The following is a 15,198-nucleotide window of genomic DNA, read 5'->3' as shown; positions in this document are numbered from 1 at the left end:
TTGTCTGCCTCAGGTTTTCAAAATTATCTAAGCCGCTTCTTTTTAACCAAATCCAACTCTTCCTCAATGACCCAGGCAGCAATAAACACCCTCACCTCGTCACCCTACAGGGCTGTTCTTTACCACCTCGTATTCCTCACAGCAAGGGTAAGGATGAGCCTGTTATAACAAAAGCATCACAAAAGTCCCGTCTGTGAAGGTTGAAGTTTATTATAGGTTTCATAAAAACTTTTAGACACATTTATAAGTTCACACTTAAAGTGACACCCATCACACACAATCATCCTAAACAGCTGCTGTAGTGGCGTCCTCATACTGCAGTGGTTTGAAATACAAGTCATTAAATAAAAAAATAAAATCATAAATAGACTATTTACAAATCTAAAAGGAAATCAGTGTCCACAAAAATATGCACATTCAGTATATATATATATATATATATATATATATATATATATATATATATATATATATATATATATATATATATATATATATATATATATATATATATATATATATATATATATATATATATATATAACCATTCCTCGAGTTCTTTGGCCAAAAATGAGCGCAATGAGATCCAACGTTTCTCTTCGTTATTTTTAAATGGATCATATTTGTAAAGAGACTCTTTGTGCTTTGGTGAAGTACAATAGAGTTACTCCATGAAGTGTAAACAGTTGAATCCACCTGACATTACTCTTGAGGCGTGAACTCACTTTTTCCAGACTCAAACCTCACAACAGGACCCAGCCAGCTGAGCGTCAGTTTCATCACAAACACAGTTTTCGCCTCTTTAAGTGTGAATATTCTGAGAAACACCACATTAAAACGTCTGAGTGTTTGTCTCTGGAGTATGAACAGCCTCACGTTACAACACTGGAGAAGCCTTGCTTACTACACCGGTTAAAGCAGTAAGATAATACATAGAGGCGGAGTGATATGCCCTTAAATGTCACGGTGACTACTCTTTGGATGAAGGGTAACCACTTCACGGGCTCTGCCGACACTGAGAGAACACAAACATTTGTTGGTCAAACATTTGCTGATGGCCATACACAGCAACTGAAATCTACCGGCAGGCTCAATCCCCATCAATCACAGCGACCCTCTCCACTCCAGCTTTTTATTGACAAGTCTGAGATTTTAATCCCACACATGACACCCCCACTGTCCCACCTCCCACACGCTGTTCGTTCACGGCTCCTTCATGATGTAGACATACATCGTCGTGAGGAAGCACTTGAGGGACTCAAAGGCAGAGGACAGCCAGTTTTCTTCAGGGCAAAAATCCTTTTTCACCACACATTTTGTGATCTCCACCTTAACAAAATGAGATAAAAGGGATATTTAAAAACAAACAAACAAACTTGTTAAATTTCTTGAAGTATAAATATTAAAAGGGAAACTTTGTGCTTCCATTTATTTTCTGATATATAAAAAATTTTACACATACACTTTCAGAATGCACTGCAGCAATGGTGGACACTCATATTGAACAGGAGGTGTTTGTGCAAGTAATTCCTATGAGCCAAAAAGCATCAGATGCTTTGCACACTCCATTTCAGATGAGGGTTTTTTTTCCTACTCTTGAATCTGTATGATGTCACTGATAGCAGACTTTTGCATCAGGTCTGGCTAGTCACAATTGGGAACAGCCAATCATAAGAAAGGAAGAGAATTAGATAGCCGGCGAACTGAGGAGCTACTACGAGGACTGATCTAAGGTCAGTAAGGATTATTTTTGAACTGTGAATCATGCAAAACTACCCTGGTACAGTCCACGAATAGACATAGGAGCTGGAAAAGAGCAGACTAGATGCATTTTAGAGAAGAACAGAGTTTTTAGTACTTAAAAATCACACTTAATGTGTGATTAAATTGCAGTTATTGGAATTACCTTTAAAATCATAAACAATGCTGCGCCGTGCTACCTCATTGAACTCCTTAGTCCACATAACCCTAGGGGAGCTCTAAGATCATCAGGACAATTACTCTTAGTGCAGCCTAGATCCCAGCTAAAGACCAGAGGTGACCGTGCTTTTGCCCTGGCAGCCCCGAGCCTCTGGAACAATCTTCCTGCTGCTATCCGCGCCTCTGATTCCATCTATTCATTTAAATCTCAGTTAAAAACTGTTTGACCGAGCGTTTTCAGTTAGTGCACATTCCCTATATTATTTTACCCTTATGTTATCTTCTACTAATGTTCCACTGTATAAAAACTCCCACCTTATATTTATGAATACTCAGTAATTGTATCCTCTAAACTATGCTCTAATGTTTTATTTCTTACTTTGTACTTTTTTTTTGGGGGGGGGGGTACTCTCTTAGAGCCTTTTATCTTCTATCTTATGTTTTAACTTTGTTGTGAAGCACTTTGGTGTACCTTCGGTTTTAAATGTACTATATAAATAAAGTTGCATTGTATTGTTACAAATAAAATTAACTGTTTAAATGAAATTTCATATTTTATTTTCCCCAGTATGTGAGGATCTCAGTATTTTAATTCTAGTCTATAGATGTCATTAGTATTACAGTTTTTGTTTTCTACCTGAATTTGTGAGTCTGAAAGAAAGAAGTTGTAAAATTAATGTTACTGAGGAAATCAAATGAGTTAAATGTCATAATGCCTTTTTACTAGTGGCATTTCTTATTGCAATCTGTTGTCTCTTTTGTCAGTCCACTAAGAGTAAAAATACTGTCTGACTCGGAAGATGCACAGACACACACACTAAAGTAAAATAAAACAGAGTTTGAATATTATTTAAATCAAGCATGAAAATGATCCACTTTACAGCAGAAACTTTTCATCAAATCATCCAGCAGGAAGCCAGAGTAAGCAAATAGCATCCCCATATCTCAGACTGCTGAAAGATGACTGAAAGCTGACGGAGCTTCATGCACAATCAGCATGTTTGTCATGCACAAAGCAGTGCATCAAATTCAAATCCCCACCCCACCCCTGCACACACACACAAAACTAGCAAATGCAAATCGCTGTTGTATCTCAAATGTCAACTTTTTATGCATTTCATGTTTGCCCAAAATTTTGCTGAGGCAGAAACTTACCCATCCTCCCCGTCGCTTCAGCCAGGGAACCAGGAATTTGCGGACAAACTGTCCCAGACTGTCCACTAAGATGTGCACTGTAGCCGGATGGCCTTGTCTGACACAGTCCACTGCCAGGGCTCCAGCTACCGCAAACATGGACACCACCTTACCCCATGTTATGCCTACAGGAAAAAAAACAGACACCAGTGGATTATGTTTAATTATTCTATATCTGTGTATCTGTGCTTCCACAGTTCAAGCTGATCTGGATTTTGTTTATCTGCAGCCACCGAAAATCAAACTGCCATCTTTACCCCACTATAAACATCCCCTCCCACACAAAGCAACACCCATCGCTTTCCAGCCTCATATTCTGTGACCTGACAGGAAGCACAGAGGGCAGTTGGTGCACCTTGTAAATATGAAAGTCAACAAACTGGTGTTAATGCTATCGATAAGGCCACGCCAGGCTGTAAAATAAACAGGTTTAGACTGCACTGCCACTGACGCAGTTTCAGATACGGGAAGGTCAACAGGTTCAAAACTGAACTGTGAATGGAGCAGAAGCAGCGGAGCTGAAAAAGACCAAGTATTTGTCCCGTTACCCAAGAGGCACCGACCTCAAAACAGTCCAATATGATAAATGACGGCATCCGGCCACTCCAGGCAAAGTTTCCAGTGCAACGAGGGATTGTTATAACGAACGTCATTGATGCAGTGCAGGGCTTAATGGCATTGGCCCCCTTTAGCCCTGCTTGCATTGTCATGGTTGCTCCTTAGAGCTGAGCCACAGCCTCTGAGTGTGGCTATTAAAGGATAGAGCTTAAATGAGATAACTGTCCGTGGAAGCTGTCAGAGCACGTCATGTCTCCCTCCCTACTGAGAAGCGGGCCAAGAATAGAGACAAGATTGCCGGGGATAAAGCTGGAGGAGAGGAGGGCGGAAAGAGAAAGAACAGAAGTGGGAGGCAGGTGAAGATGGATGGAGGAGAGATGAGCCGTGTTGATTTTACTGAAGGCGACCACAGAACAGATGACTGTTTCCAAAGGAAGATATGTAGATATGATCCACAGATGCCATATAAATGTCATTCCTTTATGTCCACCACAAAGTAATGACTAACTAAAAGCTTAAAGGGTGGTTTTAAAACAATCTCGAGACTGCAGGAAAAACACACATGCCTTTTTTTTTTTTCTTTATTTATAGTCAAGTTCCAACCCGTCCCAGAGGGCTGGGGCTGCCTGGGTTCACCAGTTTGTTGTTCTTGAGGAGGAATCCCACGCCGTTTCTAAAAACGATACCCTCGTGACGTCAAAAAGAGCAGACATTTATCCAGAACACAAGCATGAAAATGTCATTAACCAAGTCTGTGTTTGATCTTTCCTGGTCCCGCGTCAAAGTTTTACCAGACTCTCTAATCTATTCCCGAGGCGCATACAGAGGACATAAAGTCACTCTTTATTTGGATCCTTCAAAATGTCTTTCCTTCTTTGGACGGTTTACAAAACACATCTGTTGTCAAGACAACATAAATAAAAGAATTTTTAAAAAAAAGGCACAAGACCAAGACCAGCATGATCGACTTCACCCAAATAGACTCAACTAGAATTTAACCAACAGGCTTTTTGACACATTTGTTCTGCAATGTTGTCACTAGATTAGCACAAATCACTCCTAGCCAGGAATAACAGGAAGAACCACTTGGGCTGTTTATCCAGAGGTAACAACTGTGAATCAAGTAAGAAATTCCACATTCAAGCCAGAGCCAGCTGCTGTTGTCCTAAGCCATCTTCTCCTTGGTTTTAATCTAATGAACCACAGGAATAGCTGACCATATGTTTTTATTAAATAAACAAGTACATCAGAAAGGGACAGCTGAGGCAGAGCAGTTTGGTGACAACCTTGGACACATGCAGAGGAAGGATAGTGGATATACTGGGCAAAGGGTGTTGAACATGGAGCTGCCAGGCAGGAGGAAAAGGGCAAGACCGCAGAGAAGTTTCACAGATGGCACAGTGTTATTTACATGACTTAATATGGGAGAGGCTGTGACAGAGGAGGATGCTAGGGATAGGGTGAGATGGAGATGACCTGCTGTGGAGCCTCCACAGGAAGAGCAAGAAGAAGAATAGGTGCAAGGAAGAAGATGTTGCTAAGCTACATCAGCATAGATTGAGACAGGATGACATTTAGCAGAGGAAGCAGAGGATGTTTATCTGTTCCCAGCTCATTAACTTTGAGTCTTTGTTAGTTATTCCAAAGTTCACTTTTTTTAAAAAAAAAACCAAAAAAAAAAACCAACTAGATCTTATCAAAAAAAGAGTAAATAAACACAAATTAAAATAACAAAAACAACAAAAATATTTTCACCTATTGGCCAACTTATTTTAAAAATTTTGGCTGGTATCTCCTTACCTCAGTCAATGCACTCTGGACTTCTAACATTTATTCCTAGAACTGGGAAACACCCTTTAGACCCAAGTGGTTAACGCCCCATATCTTTGCTTAATTCTGACCAAAAAATCTTGGCAAAGGTCTTAGCGGGTTGATTAAAAGTAGTAATGGCGAAAATAATACATGCAGACCAATCTGGTTTTGTTCCAAACCGCTATGGTTCAGATAATATTAGGCGGCTGGTTAATTTGCAAAATTATGTTTATGATTCAGTACATCCAACAGTGGCCCTATCGCTGGATGCTGCTAAAGCTTTTGATTGTGTTTAGTGGGATTATCTGTTTAAGACATTAGAAAAGTTTGGTTTTGGTGACAATTTTATTAGGTTGATAAAGATATATGATTCGCCTTCAGTGCGAGTATTGACGAATGGGCTCATATCAGATCTATTTCTTTTACAGAGATCCACAAGACAAGGCTGTCCCCTTAGCCCCGGGCTTTTTGTTATTACTATAGAGCCTTTGGCACAAAAACAGAAATAATGTAAATATATTTGGAATTTTGATGGATAATAATCAACATAAGCTTCTATTATATGCAGATGATATGTAGTTACTTATGACACAGCCTGGGAAGTCTATTCCAGCCCTATTAGAATGTATAGAAAGCTTTACGCTGCTTTCAGGGTATCACGTCAACTGGGATAAATCAGAGGCAATGCCTATGTCAGGACACTGCCCTCATACTTTATTTAAACAGTGGGAGTTTCGGTGGTCCGTGAATGGTTTGAGGTATTTGGGGATACAAATTACCTTGGATTACACTAAGATGGTTCGAGCAAATATGGAGCCAATGTTTGAAAGAATAAAAATGGAATTTGGTAGATGGTCCAGGGTACGTCTCACAATATGGGGTAAAATTAGCTGTATTAAGATGATGACTGCACCCATGACCTTTTATATTTTATTAAATATTCCAGATCTAGACTAAGATCTAGACTTTTTGATCCAGCAGTTTCTTTGGGGTAGCTCACCACATTGTTTAAGTATTAAGAAACTTCAAGCGAGTGCAAAACAAGGAGGTTTTTCATTGCTTAATTTCAAATGGTATTATTGGGTGATGAATGTGAAACAACTTAGAGCTTGGTTATCTACTGTTAAACCCATTTGGTCCCATATAGAGACGGAAGTTAATGGCGGTATTTCTCCTTGGAAGGAGCTGTTTGATACCAGTCATAAACTTACCCATCCTATAATTGCAAATGCGAAGACATTGTGGTGTAAATTACATAGGGCGGGTCGCTGGGACTTTATTAAATCACCTTCGACAACCTTATGGAGTAATAAAAGAATTTTAATTGGAGGGACATCGGTTGACTGGTTACAGTGGCGTAAGGCAGGCATCATTTATGTATCAGATTTATTTGACTGTGGGACCAAATGTTTTTTAAGCTTTGATAAAATTGTGGAGTTATATAAGTTGCAGCATAATCAATTCTGAAGATAAGCTCAAATACATAGTTCATTATCGAAGTGGCTGGGAACCCCCTTGAGTTGTCCTGTGGGCAGCCCTGTGGAAGTCGTGCTCTCAAGATCATCCTTGGGTAAAGGTATCACTTCTAAGATTTATCATTTATTGCAAGAACGGTCAGCTGACCCGCTCCTTAAAGTTAAGGGCTACTGGGCCCAGGACATGGCATTGGACATATCCTTCAGTTGAACGGGATTCATGTTTTCAAAATGTTAATACTATGTATAAAGAAACAGGCAGTAGATTTATTCAACTTAAGATAATCCATAGGTGGCATCGAACACCGCAATAATTGTATAAATGGAACCTGGCCCCTACAGACGAATGTTGGAGATGTGATGGTCAAAACGCTTTGATTTTACATATCTTATGGAGCTGTTCGGCACTTCGGGATTGGTGGGAAAACATAATGGAGGTAATTTTCAGTGTTTTGAAAAGGAGATTTGGTATCTCACCAAAACTGTCCATACTTGGTATAACCACAGAACTTTCTGATGGAGATTTTTCCAGTTATACAAAAAGATGGGTTATTCAGGCTCTTACTACGACCAAACAGGTCCTGCTAAGACATTGACGGAAAAAGAACCCCCTCCCTATGAAGAGTGGCTAATGACAATGGCTAAGTTGGCGTCTTACGAAAAAGTGACTTATGGTTTATTAGATAAATTGCATCAATATGATTGTATTTGGTCCATCTTCACAAGCTGGCTTTCTGTAACTTGAAGAACAGAGGAGTAATGACAGAGTGGTGGTGTGGGGATTGGTGTGCGAAGAAAGAATAGGATAACTTCCCTTTGTTTTTGTTTTTTGTTTGGGTTTTTTTGTTGTTGTTTTTCTGTTTGTTTTTGTTGTTGTTTTTTTTAAATTATTTATTTATGCATTTAAGTTCTGCTATTGAAGTTTAAAATGAAATAAATAAAAATTGTTGATGATAAAAAAAAAATTATGGCTGGTATCATCCCAGAACTCCACTGGTGTAGCCTGCAAATTTTTACATAAGGGTATTAAAGTAAGGCTGTGTCTATGTTAGACTGGATGTAATAATAATAATAATAACAACAACAACCACCAGATGAATTATTTGCCAAAAACAACACCTGAACTATGTGAGGACACAATTACAAGATTTACTCAGAGTTCAAAAATAAATAAATAAATAAATAAATAAATCACACCACCAAAGAGCACAGCTGGAGATTGTGATTTTCTTTGTGCACAACAGCAGTTGCTTCTGTATCAGTACAAAATTTAAGAAAAAAAAAAAAAAAAAAATCAAGAAAATGCAGACAAAATTAAGCACCAGAATTATGTTACATATCTTATAATTGGCTAAATGATTCTTCTTTCAGCTTTAGCCTTATTTGGAAGACTTCACCACAGCGGACAGATCAGCACACCTACATCTACACTCGATAACTATCCTGAAGGAACTCACCCAGGGATTTGTGTCTCCTAGATTTTGAACCGTCTTCGTTAGCACACTATGGAGTTAGCAGCTAGCTTTCTTAGACTAACAGTGACTACAATTCAACCTCATACAGCCATCCGGCCTTCATTCTATTTTCTTAAATGCCCATCCAACCAGACTCAAGCCTGTCCCGGCTGACAGCGGGTGAGAAGCATGCTACCCCTAACGTAACATACACATTGTAGGGTTACAGAAAGAAACCAGAAGCAACATGGAGGAAAACTCAAAGATAACCTAAGAACATGTAGGCTCAGGAAGGTCAAAACTCAGAAAAGCCAAAAACCAACTAGAGAATCTAAAATCTTTTCTTAGGCAACACCATTATCCCCTGCCGCTCTGCATTAATTTTCCTTCCTGTGCATCGTTTTGAGAGGCCCAAGATTGGACATGCTGGCTTACACTTTAACACTATGCTACATTAAGCCATCCATCCATTTTCTACTGCTTATCCAGTTCAGGTTACACCCTGTGCAGGTCGCCAATCTGTCACAGGACTACTCTATATTAATTAAAGAAAAATGTTTGAGTTCTCTTAGCAAGACACGACAACGCTACCAAGAAGCCCTTTTATGTTCAGCATCCACATCCCAAACTTGGGCTCAATTTAGTAAACTAATGTCTAAACATAGAAACTTGGATGTAGGACTAATTATGTGTTTCAGATGGAGTCTCACTCCACCTACATCTGATTCGCACCCACTCACTCTGAGCCGAATGAGCCTGGTGAAAGCTGCAGAGGTTCACAGTCAGTGCCTCCATAAGCAGTCAGCAGTGAAGGTCACTTCCTGTGCTCTTTTAATTTCTACTGCGATGCATCATCATCATCAACACTGAGCTTCATAACAGCCTTGTACCTGCTGAGAAAATCTCTGTTGCTACACCGATGAAGGCATCCGAAACCATGTTCTCCATGGCAACAGAAATGTTGAGCTGCCGCGCCACGTTCCTGTACAAACTGGGCTGTATACACTCCAGCTCATCGCCTAGGTAACAGAGGGAGAGCAGAAACAAAAAAAAGAAAAGGAGAAAAGTCTGTTAGGAAGTGAATCTGAGCGAAGGAGATTAAAAACAGGTGAACGTGTACCACGTCACACATTTTAACCTGCTTGAATATTGAATTCAAACATTTCACGTGACAAGAGTTCCCTCAGATACCCGTGTGCTGAGAAAAGATAGATGTGAAGAGGAGGGCTGGACCGCTGCTGCCTGGTTTTGGTTCAAGCTGTTCTCACACATGCAGATATAATCCTCGACTCATCATTTGGTCTGAGCTCATCAGAGCTTCAAATGCTCAGTACAGGCTGTATAGACATGTGGAGTATAAGCCTAATGTGTTGCTTTAATATATTGCAAATGTAGCAAATACTCCAGACACAGGATCATAATGTAGGTGATCAGCAAATTCAGTCTCTAATCATTCGCAATTTTCTGGTTTCTTTACCATTCTCTGAAAGCAGGTGTAAATTCAATACAGCCGTTGCTACTTTCTGACATTTTATGGGCCAAACAAATAATCAATTAGTTGAGCAGCTAATCGGCAGATCGTGAAAATGGAATGCATGTTAGATTGCAAATGCATGAAATGTAATGTCAATCATTTCTGAGATGCTTAAACACAACATTTCCTTTCATTTTAAGTATGGTTGTTGGACAAGAAGAAGAAAAAACATCCCAAAGATACCCATTATCCTTTTTTTTATGTCATGCTATTTTCATGACAGCACTAATAATGAAGCAAGGCAATCATAGTTCAGAGGTCATCGATAAGGTGGCATTTATGGAAACTTACCAAGACAGAGAAGCACCATAGACACTTCAGCCAGCGCTGTGTTTGAGGGAGAAAAATGGAGTTCAGTTTTAGACCATCCCAACCCGTTTTGGTTGAGCCTCGACAAGATGTAGTCTCTGCACAGCGCCTTAGACTGGGTCACCAGCTCCTTCTCGGTCAGTGATCGGTCAAACACATCCAGGACCTCTGCAGCAAACACTGAAGACCTGCGCAGGACCTCCATGTCCTCATGCAGGGTGAGGGGGATCTGTAAGTCAGAGAGCCTCTGACCTCTTTCAATCAGCTCAGAGTTCAGTGGTGAAGATAATATGGCAGCTGTGAGGAATAGGAGTAGATGAAAAGAGGTCAGATAAGAGGAAAACGAAGCAGGTGATTAAAAATCCCTGCTGCTACTACACACTTTTTTTTTAATTCACAAGAATGGTGGGTGAGTGTATAAAGACATTTGGATTCTAAAACAGGAGCAGAAACTTACATAAGAATATGATGGAGGCGTTATTGTTGTGAGTCACATGGTGGGATAGTCAACTTATTGCTACACTTCTTGGATTATGCAACAACAAACGGCGATACCACAAAATGACTGAGGAAATATTTTGTTTCCCAGTCTCAATATAACACACACACACGCACGCACAAACCCATCGAGCTTTTTTCACTGCAGTCACAACTTAACCCTAATTTTAAATCCCTGAACCGCTTTAACACGCGAGAAAAAGACCACGCTTACCATCAGCATATCCACATGATGACAAACACCTGCGCCTGATGTCGCAAACGCGATTTATCCGATTTATTAATTAGCAGACGTTTCAGAGCGAATCTCTGAGGTCTTTCAAACAAAGCTGGACTGTCAGAGCAAGCGCATTAAAACTCCTCCACTGTGCAGACAAACCGGCCCAGACAATCAAGCAAACAACGGGCGAAGTTCTGCTCTCTTTTCCACGCAGCGGATAGTGGGTCCACTTGCTTCTCCGAGACGCACCGACGGAGGGGAGGGAGGCGGGTGGAGGACGCCTACCTGTTGTTCCACCTTGCCATTGGCGCGCGGTGGGTGTGCTCGTTTCAGAGCCGGGAAAAGCCCGGATAAGGAGTTTGACAGCCGCCGCCTCCCTCCCACCACAAGCAGCTTCTCACCCCGGCGGACAGAGGGAGACAATTCAACTGTAACTACTTTCATTCACAAATCTGAGGGGCGATTAGCTCGGCTTTAATAGAATAGCCAGTTCGTTTGAATTTCTTCTAATATTCAGCCTTCAACACACTGATGCAAATCACCATTATGCTGTGATTTGAGCACAGGTGTGACTCAGGAGACGATCACCTGCCAAAGTTTATGTAACTGTTCCTGAAGCCAGAATTGTGCCACTGTCAATCCCCTGCAGAGCTCCTTCACGCCGCTAGATGTCCCGCTCTGCTCGTGGGTGTTGTTTGGTAATATCTATGTAGATTTACTGCATTGCATCCTGATCTTTTTATTTATTTATCTATCTAAGATAATGAGATAAGATAGGATAACTCTTTATTGTCATTGCACTGTCATACTTAGTACAAATACAAAGAAATATTTGCTACAGTCATGGAACACAAAAGAAAAAACTCTTAATGTCTTTATATTTTCTGTCATCTATTCAGTCAAAGAAGACAAGATATTTTTTGTTGTTGTTGTTTTCTGCTGTGTGTGTGTGTGTGTGTGTGTGTGTGTGTGTGTGTGTGTGTGTGTGTGTGTGGATGTGTGGATGTACTTGTTTAAACATCTTTTTGAGGACCAAAAATTAGTATCCCATTATACTTGTGGGGACAACAGTCACTTCTGGGGACATAATGCCGGTACTCACAAATTTGAAAGCGTTTTTGAGGCTGAAAAATTGTTTTTTAGGGTTAGGGTTACAATTGGGTTATGGTCAGGGTAAAGGTTAGGGTTAGGGTTAGGTATTCATTTCTGATGGTTGCAGTTTTAGTAAGGGGCTAAGGAAAGCAATGTCCTCACCAAGATATGAAAATGTGTGTGTGTGTGTGGCTTTTTTTATTTAGTTTGTTTGGCTTTTTAGAAAACAAGTACTCTAAGTAGGAATAAATATTACAATGTAAACTATATGAAAAATAACAGGTGAAAGGCATTGGTTAAATGTAAGTTTTTTTTATTTGAAAAGACTGTAAAAAAAAATTTTAAAGTATGTAAAATTAAATATTTTGTTATTTCATTTCAAACAGTCATCCTCAAAAAAGAGAAAAGAAAAACTGTTATTTGCTACTTTGCTTTTAAATTGCTCGTGTGTTTTAAATTATAAAAACTAATCCAAAGGATTTTTTTGAACTGGCTTCATTAATTTCCCTGCAGTGTTGCTGTTTCTCCTGTGTTTTGAAGACCTGAGCCATTTATCCTCTTAAAATATCCACAACTGAGAATTACATAAAAGCAAAACAGCAATTTGTGCAAACACGGATTCAAACAATGTGGACACAGGAACTCAAGAGAAAACTGGATTTTAAGTGTAGCAAACTGAAACTGTTAAAAAAAAAAGTTGTAAAAAACAAATACAAAAATTCAGTATTGTGATAAATGTTAGTGTGAAGATGCTCTGGTTATAAAAGGGTAAACTACAGCTGGATGTGAAACTATGAACGGTCTCTTGTATCTTTGCTTTTTCTCTTTTATCATAATTCTATATTTCAATCGGTTAAAGATGTAATTTTCCTTACATGTTGACTTTTTTGTATAAGTGTAGCTGTAGTTTTAACCTACGTCCTTTCACATTTCCTTTTTCTTTTAATCCCTATAAATGAACCGAATAAAGAGAAAGATTTTATTATTTTTTATTGTAAGCAAAATGCACAGAAAGATGATTTGCAAAGTCAAATCTCAGCAGAGGATTGCAAATGAGCTCCTGCTCAAACAAGGACACCATGCCTCAGATGATCACACTACACATGCTTAATGTTTATGTAACATCTGCCAAGTTAAACTCTGACAGTATAAATATTCCAGACATGAGGACTAAATGCTCAGAGGCCAAAGGAACATTGTGTCACTGTGTTTGTCTAGACAGAAAGCTTAGAGAAAGACCTCGGAGTGAAATAAAATCCCACGAGAACCAAAGTGATACAAAAAATAAACAGAAAACATTTTTTAATGCCAAAAACATAATTGCAAAACTTGACACTTGACAGACAAAAAGCAACTTGGGGACCTTTTTTTTTAGTTTGATACAGCTCTGACACATAGTCAGTCTGAATAACTTCTTGCTGCACATTATGTAATTTATTTGTTATTCTATACTCTTGTGGAAAAAAGAAACATCTTGTCCTTTAGGTCTTCAGCAGAAGGGATTGAAAACTACAGTTTCAGGAAGACAAACGCACAGTCATAAATGTACAACACACACATATTTTGAATTTCTTCTTCTTCTGTAACTCAGAAAGTAATCACACACCACTTGCACTTTTACCCCCCTTTAGACAAAAAAAATGAAATTAGGAATGACGAATGATGGCCGTTCCTCCTCAAAACCAAGCTAATAATCTGCAAACAGATTAGACTTCTGCATGGTGATTCCCTGAAAGAGTGTTTACCTCTCTTGGCATGTTGATTGCTGCTGATGCAGGCTTTATTCACATAAGGATTAGATGAAGCATTATAAAGTTAAGTCATTGTTTTCACTGGGAGTGCACTTACTTGTCCAAACTCAGGTGAATGGGAACATATGATCTCAAAAGATTTTCGGTGTGGCTTCTTGGTTCAGTCAGTTTTGCACAATAAAGTAGTTTTCAAGGCTTTAACATTTAAATGCATGATCAAAAAGAAAAAATAAATAAATACATTTATAGGGTCAGACACCTGCAATAACTTATTAAAAGTCCAACTTAAATACTTTTCTATATGTAAAGGGAATCAGAATAAGTAAAGTGAGACTATAATGTGTTTTGCAGTATTTTGTATAGTATTTTTTTTTCTAAATTACAACCTGTATACTGTTTACATGATCAAAATTAACTGAACAAATCCAAAACAATTAATAAATAAAACCAAGCTTGAACTCATAGCACTGAATGGATTTTTCTAGAATACCCACAATATGAAAAGGTTTTGTCAGGCTTTTGAAATTCCTCACCTAAAGCTTGCCATTGAAATGTTACTTAAGATCTCAGACTCCAGTTATCTTCCATTGCAGACAGGCACCTGTCTTAGTTATTAGCAAAACAGTTGCCAGATAAGTGATTTTATTGTAAGAAAACAGTGATAAGAAAGAAAAAACCTTTTCACACATATGATCAGTATCACAAACCTGAATTTTCACATCCATGGGGAGGGGAGAAGAAAAAGAAAAGTGCCTTTCAGCTCCAGTGTTTGGTAATGTCTCTACAGTTTTGTTTAGATGGGCTGCAAACAAGCAATGGATTAAAAATGATAATGTTGGGGTATATATACATAAACGTAATGAATTACATAACTCGGCCACTGCTAACCACATGTGAACTCGACTGTGTTTCTTCACAAACAGCACAAACTGCTCTGGAGTGCCGGCTTCCACAAATGACAGAATCACTGAAGAGAGAATGTATGAGCATGGGCAACCATATGATTTCTTAAGCAATCTTCACTGCTATTACATAAAGCACAGAGCTGAGAATTTAAAGAATCCCCCCCACACCCATTCATTCATTTTTCCACATCCAGATGAGGCCCATCCTGCCTAATTTTCCACAATTGGCAAAGTGAGGGAAACTATTATCTGCGCTGCGCAGTGGGACTGAATGTCAGCTTGTTTGCCGGTTTGTTAGCTCATATGCGATAAACTAAAGTCAGTGTTTAACAGTCACAGGACCAAGATGGACAGGGAGTGTGCTGTATTATTTAGGAATATGGCAGCAATGTCAACCACGTCGCTGGAGACAAAAACACCAAGTCTCACATTCATGTCAGCTTATGCTTAAAAAGGGCAAAAACACTCCAATAAGC

At 39.1% G+C, this 15,198-nt stretch overlaps 1 protein-coding gene across 1 annotated transcript; it reads right to left on the bottom strand.

Annotated features, from left to right (window-relative positions):
* Nucleotides 1-523: 523 nt before the first annotated feature.
* bokb (BCL2 family apoptosis regulator BOK b) lies at nt 524-11,308 on the bottom strand. Its single transcript, XM_086272101.1, has 5 exons — nt 10,969-11,308; nt 10,239-10,553; nt 9,304-9,432; nt 3,076-3,239; nt 524-1,329 (listed from the first exon to the last, which is right to left on the bottom strand). Exons 2-5 carry the CDS (start codon nt 10,459-10,461, stop codon nt 1,204-1,206), a joined length of 642 nt encoding a protein of 213 aa, XP_086128227.1. The 5' UTR covers nt 10,462-10,553; nt 10,969-11,308; the 3' UTR covers nt 524-1,203.
* Between the last annotated feature and the right edge of the window lie 3,890 nt (nt 11,309-15,198).

The sequence above is a fragment of the Aulonocara sp. 'chitande type north' Nkhata Bay genome, linkage group LG18 (assembly GCF_057382095.1).
Source record: "Aulonocara sp. 'chitande type north' Nkhata Bay isolate Kocher_YH1m ecotype deep benthic linkage group LG18, A_spYH_male_GT1.1, whole genome shotgun sequence".
Classification (NCBI taxonomy): Eukaryota; Metazoa; Chordata; class Actinopteri; order Cichliformes; family Cichlidae; genus Aulonocara; species Aulonocara sp. 'chitande type north' Nkhata Bay.
This window is presented reverse-complemented; position numbering and strand designations above follow the sequence as displayed.

Excerpts from the sequence above, each read along its gene's own strand:
- bokb (XM_086272101.1), bottom strand. The coding sequence starts at position 10,461 with ATGGAGGTCCTGCGCAGGTCTTCAGTGTTTGCTGCAGAGGTCCTGGAT. Across the intron at positions 3,240-9,303 it reads AACAGAGATTTTCTCAGCAG|GCATAACATGGGGTAAGGTG; the intron begins GTACAAGGCTGT and ends TTTTTCCTGTAG. Across the intron at positions 1,330-3,075 it reads TGAAGCGACGGGGAGGATGG|GTGGAGATCACAAAATGTGT; the intron begins GTAAGTTTCTGC and ends CATTTTGTTAAG.